Source organism: Anopheles maculipalpis, chromosome 3RL (assembly GCF_943734695.1).
Source record: "Anopheles maculipalpis chromosome 3RL, idAnoMacuDA_375_x, whole genome shotgun sequence".
In the NCBI taxonomy this organism is placed as follows: domain Eukaryota; kingdom Metazoa; phylum Arthropoda; class Insecta; order Diptera; family Culicidae; genus Anopheles; species Anopheles maculipalpis.
In genome coordinates, this window is record NC_064872.1 from 75235707 (window position 1) to 75258590 (window position 22884).

The 22884-nt window shown below is 44.1% G+C and overlaps 2 protein-coding genes across 5 annotated transcripts in view; both read left to right on the plus strand.

The window, feature by feature from the left end:
* LOC126562130 (leucine-rich repeat-containing protein 15-like) overlaps positions 1–22884 on the plus strand; it is a 487244-nt gene that overhangs the window by 69570 nt on the left and 394790 nt on the right. The window lies entirely within an intron of this gene.
* The window catches only part of LOC126561707 (protein scabrous), a 57693-nt gene that overhangs the window by 25990 nt on the left and 8819 nt on the right, over positions 1–22884 (plus strand). Inside the window, exon 3 of the mRNA XM_050218013.1 lies at positions 20252–20845. Within this exon, the coding sequence (XP_050073970.1) occupies positions 20252–20845 (594 nt within the window). The remainder of the gene's footprint in view (positions 1–20251; positions 20846–22884) is intronic.

Genomic DNA, 22884 nt, shown 5'->3' on the forward strand with positions numbered 1-22884 from the left:
TCGGAAGGTGTTGTTCCGGATCCGGAGCACATCATCCAGTCGGATGCACCGAACCGAAACCGCGCGCTGCTGCAATGTTTGTTGTTCTTACTCAACCGAAACCGAAACGGTCAAAAAAATTGACCGGTCGAATGCAACCGACCCACCAGGCAAAGGTGACCGGTGGAACCACTCACCCAGCTCAGTGCGGAAAAGAAAAACAGTACGGCAAGTTGGGGTCACGTTCCTTTCGAATGCACTTACTCGCTTCCGGACGACCGAACCGCCTTGCAAAAAGGTGACCGGTTTATGCGAAAGAAATGGAATTAATTCTGCAAGCTGTACTATACACACAAACACAACAGCAAAAAACAGCAACTTTAACAACACACGCATCAAGCTAACAAAATATCACTAGACTCATCTACAAGCAGGAGTTGAAACCAAGGGGTTTTTTTTGCTACTTGTTGATGGATATGGAAGAGTTTTCAAACGGCGGAGAAGTTTAGCTGCAAGACCCTACTTTTGTTTTGTTCCGACGAACCAACAACGCTAGGACAACGAAACGATCGCACGGCTATGAATTTTTTATCACTCATCGCACATCTTTTATACACAACAACCACTGGTAAAAACAATAAGAAAACACGGTCCCCCAAAAAAGCAAACCAAACCCCAATGCTATATGGGAGGAAAGCGCAAGCAAAATTTGCAAAGCAAGTCAGAGCAAAAACACAAAAAACAACACTCTGAAGATGTACGCAACGCTCGGCAGTTCTGCTGCCGCCTTTTAATCGGAACTGGTTTCGATGAATTTTCGTTCAACGTTCGTCGCTACCACGGTGCAAAAATTTGGCTCCACGCTATGCAGACGAGATGAGCAAGAGAGAAAAAAAAAGGTTTCTTGATTGCATTTCGTGACGGCTAGTGAGATGCATCTTTGTGCATCACTGTTTGCACAGCCAAACAGCCAAACGAGATGATGCGTGCAGGGTTTTCCCATTGACACTTTTATGTTTGCTTCTTTACGAGAAATAGAAAGCACAGCTCTTTACAAAATTGTTGAAATAGACAAATTATTAATCGATCCAGAAAAATAAATAGTTTAAGAAATTAATAAAGAAATAGATTGCGGAGCCGGTTTTAGCTTTGAAAAACTGGCGTTCATTCAAAAGCCGGCGTGAACTAGAAGATTTTTTTTTAAGTTGAATCATTAGTTATTGGAAAACTTCAAGCAAAATTAGTTAAACATTTCAATACGGAAAAATAATTAAGAAATTTGCAACCGCTTTTAAAAACCCTGCAAAGTCAAGCCACAAGCTGAATGTTTGGTTTGGCTCGTTTTCGTCTCGTTTTTTGGATCTTTTTGGCTACTCAACCGTTCACACTGTGACGTTGGTGTTCCTTGATAAGATGTCCCGCGGGACTCCACCTGTTTTTTTCCACACACACACACAAACACAAATACACACAGAAAGGGACCCGAAAATATATACTCCGGCCTCGTTATTTGTAGCTGAAGCACCCGCCTCCCAAACGACCAGATTTTAATGACCTCCGAGTGGAGAGAAGCAATCATGCTGCCTCCATGGGATGCCGTTTCGTTACATTATCGATGTCTTCCTGGTGCCACGAATGAGGTGTAAAGATGCACAGGCCGCTTAAGAAAAGCAGCTGGTTTGCTGATTTCAACATTCAGGCGCCTTTCTTATAATACAAGTGCAGCATTCTCTCCACTTGATATGCGAGTTGGGTAAAGCTTGCTATCGCTTATCAGGCCGGCATTTGCCGAGAGAACTTACCAGCTGAAATTGCACCGAACGCAGCAGAACCGAATGACGAGAAAAGGACCATTGACCGGTTTTCTGCTCGTATTTTGTTTCTCATTTTGGTTCCGTGTTGGTTTCTGGCCATCTTTCATTCACGATTTTGGTCCTCTTTTTGGTGCCCTTCAGCACACAGAAAGATCGCGCACCTGTCGTACTTTATTTGCCCGGACGGGAAACCTTTATCGAACCGGTTCTCAGATTCTGGTCCCAACTTGGTACAAAAACTTCCTTTTTGGTGAGTTTGTTTGGAGAGGAGTTTTTCGCTTGCTCGGTGTGCGCCAGCTGCCAACCGCACCAGATTGCACGCTGTTGATAAGATTTCGGCCGAAAATGGAATTATAATTTCATTGCCACATTGTAAAAGAGCATTTTCAAACCATCCGGAAATGGTTAAATGATGGTGTTTTTTTCTGTATTCGCCATTTCTTTAACTTTTTATTTCAATTGCGATTTCTCAATTGAAACAGCTCGTTGCATGTCGCACTCTATTAGGGAATTGAGCGATCTTTATTTCCAATTTGAAATCCAATTAGAAGAATCATGCAAAAGACAGCGCCGAACCAAAAACGGCAACCCAATTCAATCATAAATCACGATAAGTAGCCTGCCTGTCTTGCGTGTCGGTTTATTTTATCGATATTTAATTTTATGATTTAATTCCACCGAAATCGCGCCACAAAGGTTTCGTGTTTGAAGCCCGCATGCACATCAAATTCAAATAAAATTTCGATACACACCCAAACCCTTTTTTGTGTTCCATACATAACTTATGATCGTTCTTATCGTTCGCCTCGCCTACCACCCATCTTCGTCCATTTGTCTCCGTGTCTTTCCGTTCTACTTTATAAACCAGTGCGCCATCCCATCGCTCCAAACTTATCCAATCAAGTGTATCTTGTCTTGCTGCAACTTTGGCTTTTTTTTTGTTTTAACTCCGCTTTTTGAAAAGAATTTATTACAATACAATACCGCCATCACTTCATCCTGCTGCTTCGCATCCACTGCAGGCCGAGAATGAAAAACACTCCACCTCCAAACAAAAATGGCTGTGGCATAAAAATCAATGAATATACCCGATAAAAGAAAACGAGGTCGCGGAGGAAGCCCCAATGTCTGCGAAAACAAAAGAGGTTCGGGTGGGCTCTATGGGTGGTCCCTCTCTGTGTATACTCGAGTTTTCCCGGCCGAGGGAAATGGAGGAGGAGTTGGTGATCCTTACACTTTTTTTCTTCCACTATACCATCGATAAATCGACACAAATACATTGACAATTCGAAGCCAACGGCATCGTTTTATTTGCCTTCTTTCCAAATTTAAAGATGGTTGAAACGTAGATCAAATGGTATGTACAAGGAGCAAAAAAAAACACACTGCAAGCCTTTCCAGTTTTGGAAACCGAACAGCGAAAGGAATCGTCTTCGAAGTCGAGTTTTCCACAACCAACTTCTCAATTTTCCACCCGACTTACTATTGTTCCGTTTGGTGCTTTTTTCCGCTGTACCAAACGGCGAGCAGCAAGAGGTTTCTTCCTTTTGTGCTGTCTAATTTTTCTTCACTTATCCCAACCCGTTCGTACAGTCTGCTTATCCCCTTCCCGATACGGAAAACTGCATTAGTGTTCCCCCATTTTCCACAGGCCACACAGGAAAGAGGTCACGTTGGTGGGTAGTCTTTGGCAATGGTTTTCTTGTGGCCACTGACACAGCCACACACACACAAACACGCGTTCCTTATCTTGCACTGTTTTAAATTAGATTTCCCTCGGTTAAAAATAAATGAAGACAAGTGAAATCCATCGAACGTTCGGAAAAGTACGACTGACCAGAACTTCGGCATGCCATACACACACACACATTTACTAATGGTGCATCTGCTCTCTACCATAAGGGTACAAAAACGCAACGCTAAAGCATTCTGCTTCTGTCTGGGGAATTGTTTCTTGAGCGGAAAATCTTACCAACTTTCCCGGTAATCGTACCACACCACTTGGACACATGATTACGGTGAACTTTTGCTTCGAACCTGTATCGATGCCGTTGGCATCGGTTGCGAAGACTATCGGGACTAGGGAGGAAAATGGGGAGAGATTTCCAGTCTCGGAATGTGGTTAAACGTGACCGATGACTAGGAAATACATTTAAAAAATCAATAAAGCAATTTAAATCGTGCATAGACTGTTTGTGTCAGTGCTGGATTTGTGGGAAAGTTGGTACGATCACTTAAATGTTTATCGCGGTTTTTTTTATATTTCCTGCTCAATCTCTACATCGAAGTTTGAACTTAAATAATAAAATTATTCACAAATAATATGAATAAGCTTTTGTAAATTTATTCCAAGATTTTTGCATACTTTAAGGCGCATATGATTCATTATTTTCCCAGAACACGCAGTAGGCGTAATAAATGGTACAATTTTCGGAATACGTATTTTTACCGTAACATATGCATAAACTCTTTCCATTCAAAATCATGTGTACACATAAAAGCTAATGTTTATGTCCCTGGTTCGAAGTATTGACTTTATAACGCTCTCTAACGAACGCACTTATTGCTCCACTCGCATCGAAAACCCATCATGAAAACAACATAAAATGATGCACTTTAAGCTCTCTCGCCAACTATTAGCTTGCACCCGTCCCTACCCCCAGCCTGGTGAAAACTGTTTCCAAGCAAAATTGTGCCATTTTCGAACACAAATCGCTTTTCACTCAAACGTTCAAAGCGCAATTGCAAGGCGCAAAAAAAAGCACGGAAATTTCACTCCTTTTTGCGTTGCGAAAGAAACATCACACAAAGGTACGCATTCGGACGACACTAATGTGGTGCTGGAAACTCGGGACCCTGATGAACCTGGCCGCGTTTCGCGCCAGGCAGCCACTGTCGATGATGATGACGACTACCGACTTTGATGGTGATGCTCATGATGGCAATAATGAAGATAGCAACTGAGCGCTCTCAATCGTTTCTTCTGAACAACCGGAAGCCAACGAACAACTTAACCTCCCTCCCTACCCATTTCTGGTCCAATGTGGCGCCGTAGAGTGGGAAAATTATTAGCTCGTCCCGAAAAATCGCTACCACAAAACAGCGTCCTTTCTCACTGCGTTTCGCTGTGAGTGCCGGAACGAGCAGCAAAAGGTTGGCAAAATGAAATGCAAAACGAAGCGCGCCTTACTTTGAAACCACGCAACGTTCAACGAACGGACGAGCGGGAAAGAAGCAACCAAGTAGGACCACACACATACACACAAAAGAAGGATCCTATTCCTACTCCAATTGGCAAAAAAGAAACGAGGAAGCTTTCGGCTTCGGAACCTCGTCGCGTATCCTGCTGGCCGGCTTGGGTACGAGATGGAGCAGCATATGATGTACATATATCTTTTATGCTAATGCGTATCATTTATATTCCAACTTTTGAGGTCGTTGGTGGCGAAACGAAATCGCACATTTTTTTCCCCTCCTTTTCGCTATTGCCACAGCCTTGCACACAGTCACACGCATCTGCCTAATGGTCACAGGATCACACACACACACCATGCTATTGAGTGTCTTGTGAAGCGGGAGAACCAGTGCCAAGTGCGAGTTATGTTTTTGGCGTGTCGATACACTTCGAGCCCTTCTTTCTTTGCTTCCGTACCGCTTGTTAGGAAGATAGGAGCGTCTTCCTTATTCTACAATGTTGTAGGCACATCATCATCGCCATAGCTTTCCTACACACGGTCGAGGATTCGCTTGTTAGCATAAAAAGCTGTGTCTGAGCGGCCGCAAACGCAAAAATGTGGCATTTCGATGATGATTTCGATTCGTTTATATTGCGGTAAAAACTGTTTCGCCTTCTGCTGGTGCTTCTGCGTTCGTTTCGCTTTCATTTTCTCGCTCCCTCGCGCTACCGTGTGGAGCTATTTGCCGTACAGGGAGACAAGCTAAAAGGACATCTTCATGCAGATTGTTCGCCCCATTCGTACATCGTTTGCTATGCCGAACCGAGAGGGCATTCCCATCCCGCATGCTTATTTATATCCTCGTGAACGACTTCGAATTTCGAAACCCCTGCCTAGGCCTAGGGGTCGGTGGATACGTGTGTGTGTGTGTGTATGTATGTAGGGTCATCTTCCATTTCGCAGACGAAAAAGAAGAAAAAAAGCCAACACACATTAAATGGTACACACCAAGGGAAACGAAATGCCGCACAGCAGTGCCTACCCATGTTTTGTTGCTCCTTTCCCTCTCGAAGGACACTTTGGAGGGCGAATTTCCGATTCTCGATTCTCGTTATTTTCAGCTTTTTATTGCACCTTATTTGTGTTCGCTCGCACAGCATCTCGCCCGGCTCCACCGCAGAAGGAAACAACCACTCGAAACGACCATAGAAATGGCCAAGGAAACCGGGTGTTCATCGGTCTTGTCGGACGGTTTTCGCCTTCTCCAAGAAACAATCCGATTTTATCCTTTTTTACACCTTACTTGCGGGGGGAGGCTTTTTTCATGGCTATTTTCCTGCAACGTGCTGCGTGCAAAGGCACGGTATTATCCCTCAACACGGTTTGGTCAGTAGTAGCAGTAAGCATATCACATCTGCTTTTTTTTTTGGTTGTATATTGAAGAAGACTTTTGCTGGCAGAAAGGCAAAATTCGTTGCAAATAAAGAACGCCTGGCCTGGTACACCGGCAAAAAAAAAAAACCACAAAAAGTGTGGCAAACTGTTTCTCACGCTGTCTTGCGGGTGGTGGAAATTGCAACATTTTGTCCTCCCGCTCCACTGTTGCAAGTTCACCCTTCTTCCCCATACATCACAACTTTCCCGGGCTCGTTTTGTGGCTGTATTTTTGCAAGCCACTGTGGCAACGGTTGTTTTTTCAAGCACAATTTCGTTATGCTTGCAACGCCTGCCACACCGGAAGATGAACGAATGATGTTGTTTTTTTTTCACATCCTTTTACGGTGAATCCTTTTCCATTCCCAGGCATTCCCGCTCGGCATAAACGGGCGCACTTTTCATTGCGCCACCATAGGGCGAGAGAAGCGTTTGCATATACATTTTCCTTTTTGGGCCGTATTTATGCAAGGAACGAACCGAAAGGCTTGAGATTTTATTTTTCAACCTGCTGGGTGTTCGGTTTTGTGTTTTTCCATATTTTTTTTTCTTTTCTTACGAGCCACATTTGCACCAAAACCTGGTGAGCGTGAGTGCAAGGTAAAATCCCCATGAATAAAACAAACATCGAAAGGATAACCCTATTTCTTCCTATTTTCTTTCGGTGAAAACAGAGCCACTGATGCTGCTGCATAACTGGCAAGTCCCGGCGTTCTCGGGAGTGATAGCATTATTTAATATTTATCGGTTTTGCATTTTGCCGCTTTTGCTTTCCCCGGCTGGCGCCCGTTGTTGTGCGGGAGGCTTGGTTTTAGGAGGCGTAAGAATTTTGTACCAAGGCATGGGTGGCACAAAATAATGCCTGCCTCCATCCGATGGCTTTTTCGATGCTCGGGTACGGTAATAGTCGGCAGCACTTATGCAATGAGATTGAGGCTTCATCGTAAGTTGAATGGATTATGAAGGAGAATAAGTTGGGTTGTGAGAGGAAATGGATTCGATTTTTATGCAATATTTTCTTATTATTCTCACAGTGCTTTAGATGTAATGTGGTTCTGGAAAAGGGTGCAACTGTCAGCGTCACATAAATACATTAGAGAATAGAGCTTAAAAGCTTGGTATGCTGCCATCTTTGTGTGTCTTCAAAGAGAACAGATTGGAAGATGCACTTTTATGTTTATTGTTCCACTTCTGACATCCCGAATCTTGCTTTGGGAAAGCCACCCTAAATATCCCATCTACGTTCTATCAGCAAGTCTAGTAAGCCATTTGATGGCCTGAGGGATGACCTAACAGGCCATTAAGCCAAGAAGAATTAATGATTAAACGATTACCCTAAAAACATAAATTAATTCGTGAAAAGTCTGTCACTGTCACCTCTTGCACTGCTCAGGCAATCTTTAATCTGCATCAAACCCTCAAAAATACTGCACACCCTTAAACTATGCACTCAAGCAACTCATTCGACAAATTACCCTACTCCACATTGTAGGGCACTCTCGCTAAAGTTGCAAATTTGCCCACTCTTCAAAAGTGATATTCACACTCGACATTTCAGGGTATCCCGGAGTGTCATTTCTTCAGCATGAGCTGCTCGAGTAGCTCACCCATTAAGCTCTCGTAAAAACTTCCATCATTTCCCTCAAACACGCTCACACACCCCGCATACTTGGGGCTTGGTTATGAGGGACAAGAACTACACAAAAAAACACATCCACCACCAATTAACCTTATGACCGGAATGGACCATGCTTACACACACACACACACACACAAAACACTCACCACAAGATTGCTTTCTCAGTAAACCTGCCCTTCTCTCTTTCAACTAAAAAGCCATTTTGTTGACCCATTTGGGTTGGAGGTTCTCAGAAGAGGGCTACCAGCAAAAAAAACTGTATAAATTATTCCTAACAAACCAACAAAAAAAAACAAGGAGACCCGAATCACATGCACCCTCCTTGCTTTCCTCAACCCATCCCGGCCGCTCTCACACCTGAATGAAGACATTTTTACAATCTTCTCCTTACAGTCCGGTTTTGTTCAGATTCATTTCCTAAATATATGTTGTTTTTTCCCCTTTCTTCGATTTGGATCGTTCATCCCAAAAGGATACAGCAAACACAAAAGGACAGCAGGAGAGAGAGAGAGAGAGAGAGAGAGAGAGAGAAAGGGAAGAGTAAATGGGAAAATCAACAAAGGGGTTTTGGCACTCCTCATCTACATTGACAGGCCTAGGGATGGGCCCGGCTGTATTCCCAGCCACCATCAGCAGCATTCGGGCAATCTGTGATGTTGATCATTTAGCTTTTTACCATCAATTTCCCTCATGATATCATTGCCATCGTCCATTACGTCCAGTAAAGTCTGAAGATGGAAAATCGTAACACACACACACACAGAGCTTCCCACACCAACCCAACCCACCCCACACAACGGTGGGCAAATATTCGAGGAAGAAAAAACCAATTCATTTGACCCTTTTTTCTACACCCCCTGCCTGTGCAACCTTCAACCGCTCGGAATCGGAACACTGTTCATTTATTCATTCACTCGTTTGTCGCTGTCAGCTGTAGTCCTGACGGGCTTTTTTTTCGCTTTTGTGTATGTTTGCTTTCGGGTGATCCTTTTGGGGATGTTTATGTGTGTGTGTGTGTTGGGGTTTCCAATGGACAGCAGAGAGTCCCGTAGACCTTATCTTCCGTTTTTGTCCGTCCTCAACACATCCGCTCGCATCGTTTATTTGTGTTATCTTTGCCTCCGGTACGGTGAAGTGGCGTCGTTCAGTGTCAACTCAATTCATTCACACCGACTGACAACGCTACCGGCGCGGAAAACTTGGGACGCTGGGAGCGTTAGCGCGATAGGGTTACTACTTTCACTGCCGGCAGTGTGGCCACACGCCTAACAAACGCCGAAAAACATTCCGGAGTTTCCGTAATGCGATGAATAAAGCATGAATGAAGGCAGTAGGAAAACAAATCAGAGTGAAAGCACTCGGCAGCACGTGCTGTCGCTTCGTTAGCATTGATGGGTGAAAATGTGCCTAGTTGTGACGGTTCTGGATGATGAGACAGATTCCGGACATTACAATTTCCAATCGAAGGATGGCGGCTCATAATGGAGCACATCTATGCGTCTAAATTTGGATTTGAACGACTATTGAATATATGTTTTGAATAATTTTTAGGATTTTTTATTTGTTAAAAAAAACTCTGATTCCCTCTATCAAGAAAGGTATAAAAATGTATAGCAAATCAAAAGAGAACGATAAAAACTCTTTGCGATTCAGATCCCACTGGCATCTAGCGACTAGATTATATCGACCCTCAAAAAATTGTTGAAACTCTGTGTAATTCGACCAACAGAAGAGTTGTTAAAACTCTTTGCGATTCGGATCACACTTTTGTGATCCGAATCGCAGAGAGTGAATCGTTAAACGTTAAACGTGTCATTGTTAAACGTTGAAGAGTTCGCAATTAGAGTATCTCTGGCGAGAATTAATTTTTTCGAAGTAGTTTTGGGAAAAGCAAGTCCCAAGATTCGAGTTACGGATCCGCCATTTAATTTTTGCGTGCGCCATCAGCTAAATGCATGATAGATCACAGAAATCCCAATCAAATCCGAATCGCATCGAATCCTAATCAAATCCGAATTCTCATTGAATCAGTTTTCCAATCGAATCCGTAACTTTAATTCATCAAATAGAATGCAATCCGATTGAATTCTCTGATCTTCCGAGGTTGCCAAAACTACTTCTACTATTTACGATTCTAATCACAAACCAGTTATAAAACTCTTTGTGAGTAATTTATTCAAACCTTTCATCAGAAAGATTCAAATAAATTACTTCTTACTTTCAGTCAGCACTCATAACACTAATCGATGAGTAGACGAGATTCGATTCGAAACTACCTTGTGTGTGTTTATGCTCATTTAAACATCGGAACAAGGCAAACAATTTGGAGTCACAACTCAAAAGAATGTGAGAAAGTCAATAAAAATATTCAATCGACATCCTCCTGACAAAAGATTTTAAAATCAAATTCCACCGGATACAGCTCTTAATATTAAGCCTCACTCCATTATGATCAAGGCCTTATTTGTACTGTCCCATTGTAGAAACATCCATCCACCCAACAACCCAACAACTGATCGTGTTACAAAAATGTGCGTTGGAGTCTGCCCTTCTCGAAAGGACACTCGGACGGCACGCCGGCTGGTTGCCACCGTACTGAAGAAGGTTCAAACAGGCCACATGCGGTTTCGTGCATGGCCAGACCTTTTATTTCACCAACTGACCTATGGAATTTTATCCCTTTTGACCTCACCTGACACTAACCGCTGACCGTGGGTGGGTTATACAGTCTCTTTCGTTCTTTTTTTATCTGCATACATTTACCCTAAAGTCCAGACAGATTTTCTTTCTGGCTGTTTGAAAAAAAGGAAGGCTCCGCTTCCCTAGTGCTTATCGGGTGGATGTTGTAGACCCTTCTTTTTTTTTTTTAGTTCGTAATTTCACCCGTTTCTTGCCACATATTTTCATTCACGTTCTTCACACTGCACCATTTTGCTTCTTGTACCTTGAGAGACTTTTGGGCTGAACTCCCAGGTCAATCTGTCTCTCGTTCGACTTTCCCGCTGCACACGAAAGCAAATGCAATAAGAACGAGGATTGGGAAAAAGCACGAAAACACAGCCTAAAAGAGGTGAGGGTTTTGGGGAAATGCACCAGCGCACTATAAATGGAAAGCGACCAACCGGGTAGAAGAAGGCCTGAAAAAAAAACTCTAATGGAACGGTACGTCACCATCACCATCATCCACTTCCAACTGGGGATTGAGCGAGTTGAAAGAGAAGGTGAACCGAGCAACGACACACACACAAAAAAAAAGAACGAGAGAAAATGAAACGCTAGGTCCGGAAAACTTTCAAATTGAATTTCCGGATCATCCAGACGGGACTCTGCGTCACTCGGGTAAAGCAAGGTTTTCTCCTCCCTTTTTCTATTCGCTATTGCACTTTGCATCGAGTGTACATGTTTATGTTTATGTCGGTGATTTTTTGTTGTCCCCTATTTATTTATTTTCTACATAGGACACACACACACAAAAGCCAAGCTCGTTTTCTTTTTCGATTACATTTTCTTCAATTTTGCATACTTCCATCCGTGCTAACAAAGTTCGAAGGAAGCGATGCACCAACGCGAGATGTTGTTTCTTTCTGCCGTTGACCGGGGACTGCACCGGGCAGTTTTTCCATTTTGCCGTAACTATATTACAACTCTTTTTCTTTCCCTTCCATTCACTTCTATTCTTCGCGTCGATAAGAAAATTTTTGTTCTAAAGTGATGTGGGAACAGTAGGGGAAAATGTTGAACGTAACAGCAAACGACAGCCAATGTCCCTCGAAAGCCTTTTGTCTGTCAATATTCATCTATTAGTGACAATGTGCAATCTTCCGTTCAGTGTTAAGCGTTTCAACATTTCAATATCTCAGCGGGTAACTTGGGTTGAGTGCCTTCAAAACAGGATAAAGCACACTGCACACAGTGTCAGCTCAAGTTCGGTTTGGTGGCGTCAATGGTTCTGCAAGCTAGTACATGAAAGGTTCAGCAAGCAATATTTACAATTTTATGATTACTTTTCAACATACTGTGTCAATACAGGCGCTCTAATAGATACCATAAAGGACATTTTCTTTTACGAAAACGAGACAGTGAAAGCTCACTTACGATGCTGCATATCGTCCATACCAGGATTGACGTGATAAGCAGGACACTCCAACAATTTTACAGCTTCCGCTTCTTTCAAACACTGCATTCGGGCTTCCATTGACAGAAATTTACTATTCCATACGCCACGACCGAGGCGTCCACACATTGCAATTGACACCTCTCGGTGTCTTGGTTTTCTCCGATTGCTCCTTGGCATGTTCTCTGCAATTTTCTACTTCACAAATTGAAACCCCCGTACCCATCTTCCTCACCCATCGCACGAGATTGCACGTGAGGCAAACATAAGCTCGGTATGCTAACATTGAACAGCAACCGATTAGCAGTTGCAACGATCGTGCCAGAGCAAGCAAATAAATCTCTGCAGCCTTGATAAAATATTCAATACGTATGCTTTTAACCCGGGTCGCTTTCCTCCCCCCGAAAAGGGTATGTTTAATGGGTAAGCTTCCACATGGGACCACCGCCTGGGATGGATCATTACAACGTACTCTGTGGGGAGATGGATCACTCCCCCCCGTCGTACTGGAGGGTGTCGTTTTCTATGGGGATATTTTGATCGCTATTCATTCACCTTCAAAAACACGTTCTCCTGTGTGAGGTTGTGTGTATTATGGTGCAACATGCAAGGTGAATGAGAATGATGCCCGTGCCTTTGAGTTGTTTCTTTTCCATTTTTAACCCTTTTAAGGGGTGTATTTTAAGGTATGGAAGTGATCATTGAGTTTGGACATTTTTGAACGTGATTTGCAGGTATAAAAGACTTCTTCTTGCACATCCTTTTTCGAAAAACTACTTCCTTTAAAATATCATTTTAAGCTTTCATTTTACACATGGTGCACGTCAGACGGTAAATTTGCTTCGCCACCGACCATGATGCGTACGATCACTTACAGCATCAAAAAGCATCACACCAACCAATTCCGAGTTCAACAAAGTGATGGACAATTTCTATGTCATCTCCTCCCAGGGTCACCAGTTCTCTCCCTGTCAATCTGGACCACTGTTCGTTCTGGGACAAATCTCCCGATTGACCTTTTCCTTTTCGGTATCATTTACACGGGACACTGTTCCGGCACGCATGGGAGCATGCTACACACAAAGCCCAACTTCAAAGGCTTTCAAAGGCGGTACTGCTCCGGTACGATGCATCGTATACCCTGTATTGAGAGCATGTCTCGTAATCCAAACCAAACAACATTTCGAACCGAGTGGCTTCAGGAGGGGATAATCCAGCCGAACCCCTTTATTCTTGCGACCAAAGCGAAAAGCGTTCTCGTGCAGCAGTAGATGGGTGTATGTGGCGATGCAGTTTTTGTTTTTGCTACGTTTCATGCATTTTCTTGCCTTTGTGTAATGGACAACCTTTCCATGAATGGGGAGAATGAAATCGTTTGCTTCGTCAAACATCAATTGTAACAAAAATGTCATTTCTGGGCTGCTTTACCTTCTTTTCGGAGTGAGAAAAACAAAGTGAGATGAACAAGTTCCTTTTTTGTTATTATTTATGAGAATATGGATTTTTTATAATATTCGGAGAACAAAAATTTGCAAAAAAAATGAAATCCACCACTTTTCTATTTGTCAAATTCAAACACTGTTTTGAAGGACTCACTTTTCATTTAAATTCAACAAGTTTTACTATGATAAAACAGAAACTATTTCTATTGAAAACAATGTTATTCTTTGATATGTTTTAGAAAAAATTAACTCCATCCATGAATAAAATTTTTTTAATTGGTGGAAAAACTCAAACATGTACTTGTATCGTATCCAATGAAAAATACGATAAAAAAGAAAGCCAGATGTTATTTTAGTTTAAATTAAAAGCAAAAACTATTCGCTGGTTTTAACAATTTCAAATCATCGCTAGCCACGCGCACAGAGACACGGAAAAAATGCAGTTCGAACAAATTGAAATTATTCTAGCTTTTGAAATCAACACATAAACCACATCACTCACACACCCACAGACACAAAAAACCGCCCAGCTCATCATCAACAATCTAACTGCAACATCAACAAGCAGTGAAACAACAGGTCATAGGCACGAATTCCCTCAGCTGTGTTTTTTAAAAATGCCTTTTTTCTCACTTTTCACTCTACGTAGAATCCATCCCACTCGTGGCCTTTCTATTTCACTCCTAAACTTCCTATTGGTGTACTATTTTCTGTGATTTTTTTCCATGTTTACCTTACCCCATTTTCTACCCTAGAAGCATCAGGAACGCCAGCTTGTGTCCTACGATTTCCCCACACTTTACTCCCGTCGTTCTTCTCCCTTAAACCTATACAAAAATAGGGGAGCAGCGTACGTGCACATTTTTATTTGCATTTTTAATTAAGTTTCTTGCACAACCGGTGCACCCGGTGCCACGTACTACCCGCTTCTCCAAAACCCCGCTTCGCCCGTCACGAAATCCGTCGCGAAAAATCCGAATCGTTTGAATGTTTTTCCGACCGTGAACCGATTATTGAGTGCCCATGCTGAAAAGCACGACCCATTTCACGCCCTGCGTTTGCCACACCCCTCTGGAACGCTGGAATGCAAAAGCACAACCAACTATGGGCATCTAGAGAGGGACAAACATAACACAACAAAAAAAATACAGAGAACCGAACTCATCCTCGCGTGGTTTTGGGGGTCTTCTTCTCTCGGTTGAGCAGCGTGTGATCGTGATGTACAGTTGGTTATTTCGGAACCCAAACCCAATTTCTTTTCGTACACCCCCCGCCTCGGTTGCAATCTCGATTCGGCGCTAGCGTCCAGATTTGTTTATTCACCTGAAAAGTGCAATTTAAGCGATTTGTTTTAATTTCATTATCCCAACCCGATGTACACGTATCCCGATACACCCCCGGGGGTTTCCCCCAAACGAAGAAGAATCATCTGGCGAAACAAGAACAAATAAAAACCGGTGTGCCGCAATTTCAGGTGCAATTCGGCGGTGAAAAAACTGTGCAAACCCACGGTTGATGAAACGCATACCGTATCAGACTGCAGCCGATGGAGGCGCCTGGTACCCGTCCGGTACGAACTAGCTGCGCGCTTGGAGCGGCATGGCGGCGAACCACCACCGTAATGATGATAAAATCTCAACAAATGAAGGAATGTGACGTGACTGTGGGGGGACGGGGGACGGGAGGTTGGGTTGAGAATAGAAAATCTACCGTTTGTCATCATCATTTACACGTACGTGTGAAACGTATGGTACGTTTGGATGAGTTTTGCAACAGCAATCCATTTCACAAACGATAAATTAATATATCCAGGTGGTGGTGGTGGTGGTGCTAGTGGTTCTGCAGCAGCAAAACGATTCAATTTAAAACTTTTCTCCTTTCATGTGCCCCCGAATTTCTCCTGAAAAAATACATTAATCCTGCACGATCTGGAAAACTGGTATTTGGTGGAAGTTTTTTTCCCTCTCTCACACACACAAATACCATTTCGAAAGCAACTCTCTAAAACAGGGCCACATAACCTCTCGTTCGGTTGAAAGATTAATCCTAGTTTCATACTTTTTTCACTCTTCTCAAGCATCATCCCGCGCGTTTGCTGATGGGTGGTGCAGCAAAAGTTAGTTTTACTACAATAAGCAGTAATTTTCACCAACCAGCTGGCAAAATGCAAATGTCCGTTTGTAACTTCTTCCGTTCGTGGCAAACACGCTCGAAAAGCTGGCGAAAAAGCTGCACGCCACACATACACCAAAAGGAGTGTAAAACCCCCCAAAAGCATTCTCAAGCTCAAGCTTCACACCAAAAGAAAATATATATATATATATTTCTACATTACACAAAAAACTGGATGCACATCCAACACACTAGTAAAACCCCTTCGATGCGCATCCTTAAGCGAAACCGCCAAATGCAAACGCATGAAACCAACCAACCAACACTCCATCCAGCGACCTGTGCGAGCACACACACACACACACAAGGAAGAAAGTTTTGTTTCATCCGCACACGCTTGCTGATTGTGTATTGTGCAGTGGTGAGGAAAAGCTTGGCAGCATCGTGTGCCAGCTTACATCCTAATTTTCAACCTCGTTAGGACGCATCCGGGCTTCATCGTGCAGAAAAACCGCAAAAATCTGCTTCACACACAAAGCCGCCCACTACTGGGGAGAGGAGTTGGTCACGGTAGCGTTCCGGTTCGCTTGGCAAAACACCATTGCCAAGCCACACGGGTTCCGTCCGGGAGGTTTTTTTTCTTCTCTTGAAAGCTTGTGTGTCCTGGCGGTGGAAGGAATTTTCTCACAGCTTTGTTTTACACCCGCCTCCCATAAGCGTACCGTACGGTGGCTGTTGGGCTATATCTTTACCTGCGGACTGTGGTGGCCTATGGTTTGTTTTGCTTTCTGCAGCTCAGCGTTAAAAAGTAAAGGGCAAATGGGTGGTTCAATTATTGTACCCACATATACGTCCATTTGCTCACTCGCTCTCTCTCTCTCTCTCTCTCTCTAGCTTTCCCTTTTCGCTACGATGGTACTTGGCAACACTGTAACGGTGCACAGTTGCACTTACGCCGGTGTGGGCAAACAGCAGCAGCACACATTAAACACGTAAAAAATTGAAATGGAAAGCAAAAATAACGCTCCGGACACGGCGTACCTAGGCCACCTTCTTACGTTACTATGCTCAATATGTTTTACTTTCTCCTTGTTTTTTTGTCACTCGACCGGAAAAACGCAGAAAAAAAGACCTTACCCTTTCCTGGTGCTGGAAATGGAGCAAAAAGTACGGTTAATCTTGCTTACGGGTCGGCAAACGAGAGGCAACCTCCATTTTGTGAACCACCGGTGTAAGATGCGAACTCTGTTCCTTGGCCGAGAAAACTCATTTACAGTACTAACGGCAAAGTAGCTACGTGAACGTTTTCATTACAGTATTTTTTTTTTGTTTTATTCACTCTTTCTCTCTCTCTCTCTCTCTCTCTCTCTCTCTCTCTGCGACATTCATTTTGTTCTATAATAATATGAGAAATCGTGCTTTTCCTGCTCGTTAGCTACGTACGACTTTTTTTTCCACAGGTTCTTGTCTTTAGCTTTTTTTTTTCTACCCCATTACACGTGCCACCAAGCAAACCTGGTCCGGGGACGCTTGGAAACAAGCTCGAAACCCTCGTTTAATTCATGCGGGAAGATGTATTTCCGGTACGTGCCCTACCGACGCGGTCATCCCGAAGCGCACGAAGAAAACTCATTTCACCGTTACGGGCACCGGATTCGGACTAAAGTTTTGCATTAGTATTCCTTGATGCCTCTGTGTAGAGGCTGTGCCCACTGATGCCCAACAACTCTTACGCGGCTGATCCAATTTTGCTTACAAATCCATTCGAAAGTCGAGCTTATCACTTAATGTTTCTCGTGGACACTCAAAAACACCCCTCCAATTCTGCAAGCTCCTCGTACAGCATAGTTTCCAATAAGTTCAATAACTTCCAAACCCCTACTACGAAGAATATTGTTCCGATAGAAGCTAACAACAAAAATCGTAATCGAAGCATCCTTGAAAGCTTCCTCAAACAGGTCCAACAGAACCAAAAAAAGCACCACTTTTACGTTCGAGTGGTTTTACGATGAAATTGGATTCCAACAAACCGATTCGAGTCGAGTGGAGTAGGGTCATCTCCCACTTGTACACCCCTCTCCCCCCCCCCCCCGACCCTCTTCCCCTGCCTCGCCCCGCAACTACACCACATGTCACGTTTGTTTGACGCCATCGGTGAACTTTCCGCCTGCTTCAACTTTGTCTGCCACATTTTTCACTTTCTGCCCAATAAATCGAGTCAACTGATGTCGGGATGATTTGGCCAATCAAACGGCTGCACGTGCTGCTACTGCTTGCTGGTTCGGATCAGTTTGCAGCACCGCCAAACAATCCGATTACAGTAATTGTTCCCTCCGTTTTTTTTTTTGGTTCCTCTTTCTGGGAAATTCGGTTCGTTTGTATTTTGTACAGGCCACACACACACAGATGCGCGCGTGCTGATTCACACCGGAGGATGATGTTACGAATCATTATTTGTGGTTAATTAAGTTGATTGAATACTCGAAGCATGTTGCTATCTTTGTGCTCCCACTCTGTACTATGGTCGTACTCTCAGCCGACCGCAAAGTTTTCCACACTTCCTGGGAATAGCCGCATTCGGAAAAGCGCATTTGCAGCACGCACAATACGATGCTTTTCTCGCTCTACATTACTTCACCTTCATGCAAAAACACACGGCTCACACCTTCATCCCCTCTCAACCTCCGGGATGCCACTTGGAACGAGAGGTATTGTGGAGTGTGCTGCTGGTGCTGCCTTTACGGTGCTATTTTCCCTTAATTACGTACATAATTTGATACTGGTGGTGTGCTCGTGTTTCTGGCAGGGTGAAATGTTTATTTTACACCAGGGAAACGTACCGACCCCGATCCCCATACCCGTGCGGATACCGGGAAAGCGATATGATAAACGCTCGCCACATTTCCTCGCACCTGGGTGTTACATTCCATTCGCTCTCGCTCGGCTCAAGTTTTGATCCGCGTGGCCTAAAGCTTGCCAAATTTGCCAACCGCTGCCATTGATGGTGCGAGTTGTGAATGCTTCGTTTCGCAAATAGCTTATTGGAGATGAAGTTTCATCCACAGCAGCATCCAGCGACGCTCAAGTACCGGAAGGCGTGCGTGGTTTCGTTGTACCTGGTCGGCAAATGTATGCCCATTTTGGCAGTATTTGGGCTATGTTTTTGGGGTGTGTGTGTTGCTTCATTAGGGAATACGATGCCCCTCCGCCTAGATCGTGGCTGAGGTATATTTATTACATGAGCTAAAAACTTGCTCCGCTCGCTCCACAGACCGCGACGTGTATTAGGGCATCATCGTTCAACATCATCGGTTCGGGAAGGACTTCAGCCACGTTGGGGGTAGTTGCCTCAAATAAAAGTTAAATTGTTACAACCTTTAATTGTATCAATTTTGTTCCGAGAACTAGTAACAACGACCCCATACTTACAACATCAAACGGCTAGGCGTAAACAGTTCGCAGTTGGACGGACCATTTTACAGCCTAATGCTTTTCCCGCCCTGCCATCATGGAAACCAACCATCAGGTAAACGATGGGTGGTAACACTGAACCGAAATGAATGTTGCCGCCCCGTTTTTTTCGGGTTTCCTCACCCCCAATCTTCTCCAAACACGTGAGGGGGTGAACCAGAGCACGTGGTCAAGACTACGGCATTGGTGTGCGGGTGATGTTCGAAAGGTCAAAATCTACTGAATAATAAAACGAACCATTTCTTCCAAATGTTATTGCTACCCACCTCCCTTTCCACCTCGCCTTTCCACCGTGACTACAAGACTTAACCGTGTGTACTCGTGTGCACTGTGGGGTTTATTATAAATTCAATTCCAAAACGTTCCGTATGTTTTTCTCCTTTTTTTTTAAAGAGCGATGGGATTGCCGGGAGTCTTGTCCTACCAATGATCGAAACCAAAAAAACCCTCTATCGGGACTATCCTTCAGGGGGGGTCTTCACTTTTACAGTGATTTTGGAAATTCGAAAAACTTCACCCCATTACGTTCTAAGAGGTTTAGCAGGAAAGGAAGAATGGGGCAAACAGAAAAAAAACACACACACACACAGGCAGATCGAACCCTTCGGTCCAGAAACGCCATTTACTGTACGCAACCCAGTATTACGGACGTGATCAACGGTTGCGCATTTTGGGTGCACGGAATGTTAATTATTAATTCAGGCCAGTTCGCAGCAAACGATCGTGTTCGTTCGTCTAATGGGTCCGGGGGATGTTCGTGGTTGTAAATTTGGATGGGAGAAACATTTGCCCCCAATCCTTCCATCTGGACATTTCTCTCGAGCAGAATGGGTATTGATACGCTTAGCAAACGGTGCCGGGATAGCCTGAGGATACAACTGAATTAGTTAGTTGCATGGTGTAAAAGCGAATAAATTTAATCTGTTCACTCACCCACAATGGGTCAGTTTATCTCGATGGGAGCGACTGGAACTTCAACACATTTTTAAAGCCCTTTCCGAAACAAACAACTAAGAAATGTATCTGTGTTTTACTAATAAATTTCACCATTTGCCTTTTCTTTTCCCCAGGATGGCACATCTGCCCAGAGAGATAAATCGATCCTACCCCACACGATCGATTTCGTCGAGCCGGAAGCGGACCATCGGATGCGTCATCAGCGCTTTATGCGACAGCAGCTGCACGAGCTTGAGGTGAAGCAAAGCGTCATGAAGCGACAACTGAGCGAACTGCACGGCCACCGGCTGGCGGATCGGTTGCGTAGCGTCGAAATCGAACAGCGGCGGCTGGCAAGCGCTAGCTTCAACGTAAGCCGCCAGATCGCGGGCCTTGATAAGCTGCACGGTTCGATGCTGGAGCTGCTCGAGGACGTCGAAGCGATACAGGGCAAGTTCGAAAAGACGGTACCGGATATGAGGCGGGAAATTGCGAAAGTAGAGTTTGGCGTGGCACAGGCCGCTTCCGAGCAGGGGTTAGTGCGGGAAGAGGTACATAATGCAGCGAAAAGCATTCAGGCGATGGCGGTCAGTGTGAGTGCACTGCAGGAAGAGCGCGACACGGTCAAGCGGTTACAGGGTGAGGTGCACGAGCTGAAGGATGAGCTTGCAAGGATTCGATCGGCGTCCGTACTACACCGGGAAATGGCACACAATCGGCTCGAGAAGGTAAGATTCGTTTGGGCGTGAGGATCATATGAAAAAAATGGTTGTTCGGTATCATTATCATTACGTGAGCGAATTATATTTCAACTCGAAGAAAGCTAGGGCAGGTTCCATAATTAATTGTGGGATTCTTAACTCTTTTCCCATATTTTCAATAGGTTTTTATGGGTATTAAATATCAACTTATATCATTAATTCAATTTCAAAGGAACTATAGTTTGTATAGCTCGAAACATAGTCTCTTCGGCTCTTATTGCTCTTACGTACTTTTAGGGCATATAGGTTTGCCACACTCAATAGAGCCAGTAAGCTGGATAGATCCTTGATACGATGTAAACGGTCTTCGATTGGGGTCTATTAATACATCGAATAAATTAAGTAGACCTACGATATGACATTTGTCTCGTCTGGTGGTGATATAAAATGTTTGGAGCGCTTGAAAGTTTAGAGCCTAATTCATTTGAAACCTTATCTTAAAAGTTATATCAATTCTACATGCGCCCAACTATCGGCGAAGATTCCATCTCCATCTGCGTTGTAACAATTATTTTCGGGAATCATTTTCCCATTTTGACAAAGAAAAATCTGCCTTTGCAAGCTGAAAAGCACAGTGCTTTGCAACCGTGAACCACGACACTGCAACGGTTACCTCCTCTATGCTGTTACTCATTAATCATTTACCTCTGCCAATGTAGCTGGAGGAACATCTATGCAACCAGATACATGGCTTCGGTGTTATCGTACTTCCCGGTTGCAACCAGCAGACCAGCTCACTTAACGGCCATCCCTACACCTATCGACAAACGGGACTCCAGTACCACGACGAATGACAACGCTTCGTCGCGGGCTTTGCTCGTTCTCGTTTTGCCGGTACATAACATTTAATGAAAAATTGTTCACCGCAAAATTTGATAATCAAACGCAACGGGGTGTGGAGGTGACGGTACAGGTTTGCAGGATCATTCTCTGCACTGCACTGCGCGATCATCAATCGATTGATTCGCGACGCATACAAGGCACACGGATTTGGCACGTCGCGCTCTAATGCACATAACTGCCTCACTGTTCTGACACCGTCCGCACAACGGTCGTGCTTGCGGGTTCGTAGGAGCGGGTTCGACGAAATTGGACTAGCGAACATTTTCAACACAATAACGCATAGTGCTTGTTACGGCTAGGAGACCTAGAAAACAAGAAGCGGACCTAAAAAAACCGTTCCAGCGCTTAGTGTATGCCTCACTTGTTTCGATATTTTCGAACATGGGACAATGTTTTCCAAGTGGAGTTTCTACCGCAGTAACCGTGTAAGGTGTGCGTGTGCGTGTGTGTGGGGCTCGAAACGGATCGCCGTAACACACGGAGACAAGCATCCTTATCCGCCTAGTGTCGACCCGATGATGATGCAGCAGCATCATCACATGCAGGTACTTCAGCCGTATGAAACATTTCGCCATGTCCTCAAAAAAAGCGTGTGTGTGCGCACATTCATTAGCCAAACAACGGCTCTTCCACCATGACACACAGACACACATCCGACAGTTTCCGTTTTAACTCGCCCCGAACGTCATAGATGTAAGTCCTTGATTTCGGTGCCGAAAAACTTTCTGCCCACCATTTTATGAGCCAAGAGACACCGAATGGGGAAATCATCGTCTAAAAAGAACAGCAAAAAAAAAACCCTCTGTATGAAAACAATGTTTATCTGGACACAGGTAGATGGTAGTAGGAAAGGAAATAACGCGAATGATCGAAAAGTTGACAAGCGTGAAATTTAAATTACCTTCGCCCGGATTTCCGGAAAAGCCCGCAACCGAAAACGCTTGCACTAGTGGCCATCGAGTGCTGCCTGGAGCCGGTGTATGCTAGCGACTTTTCTTTGTTATGGTCTCGCCAGCTTTCTGTTTTATTATTGCTCTCTCCCTAGTCTGCGAGGATGTCTCATACACACGCACGCTGTTCGGTGTACGCTTTTTTTTTTCATTATTATAGAAACAGCCCCACAGAAGCTGTCCACGCGGGATGTGCGGAATTGATGATACGCC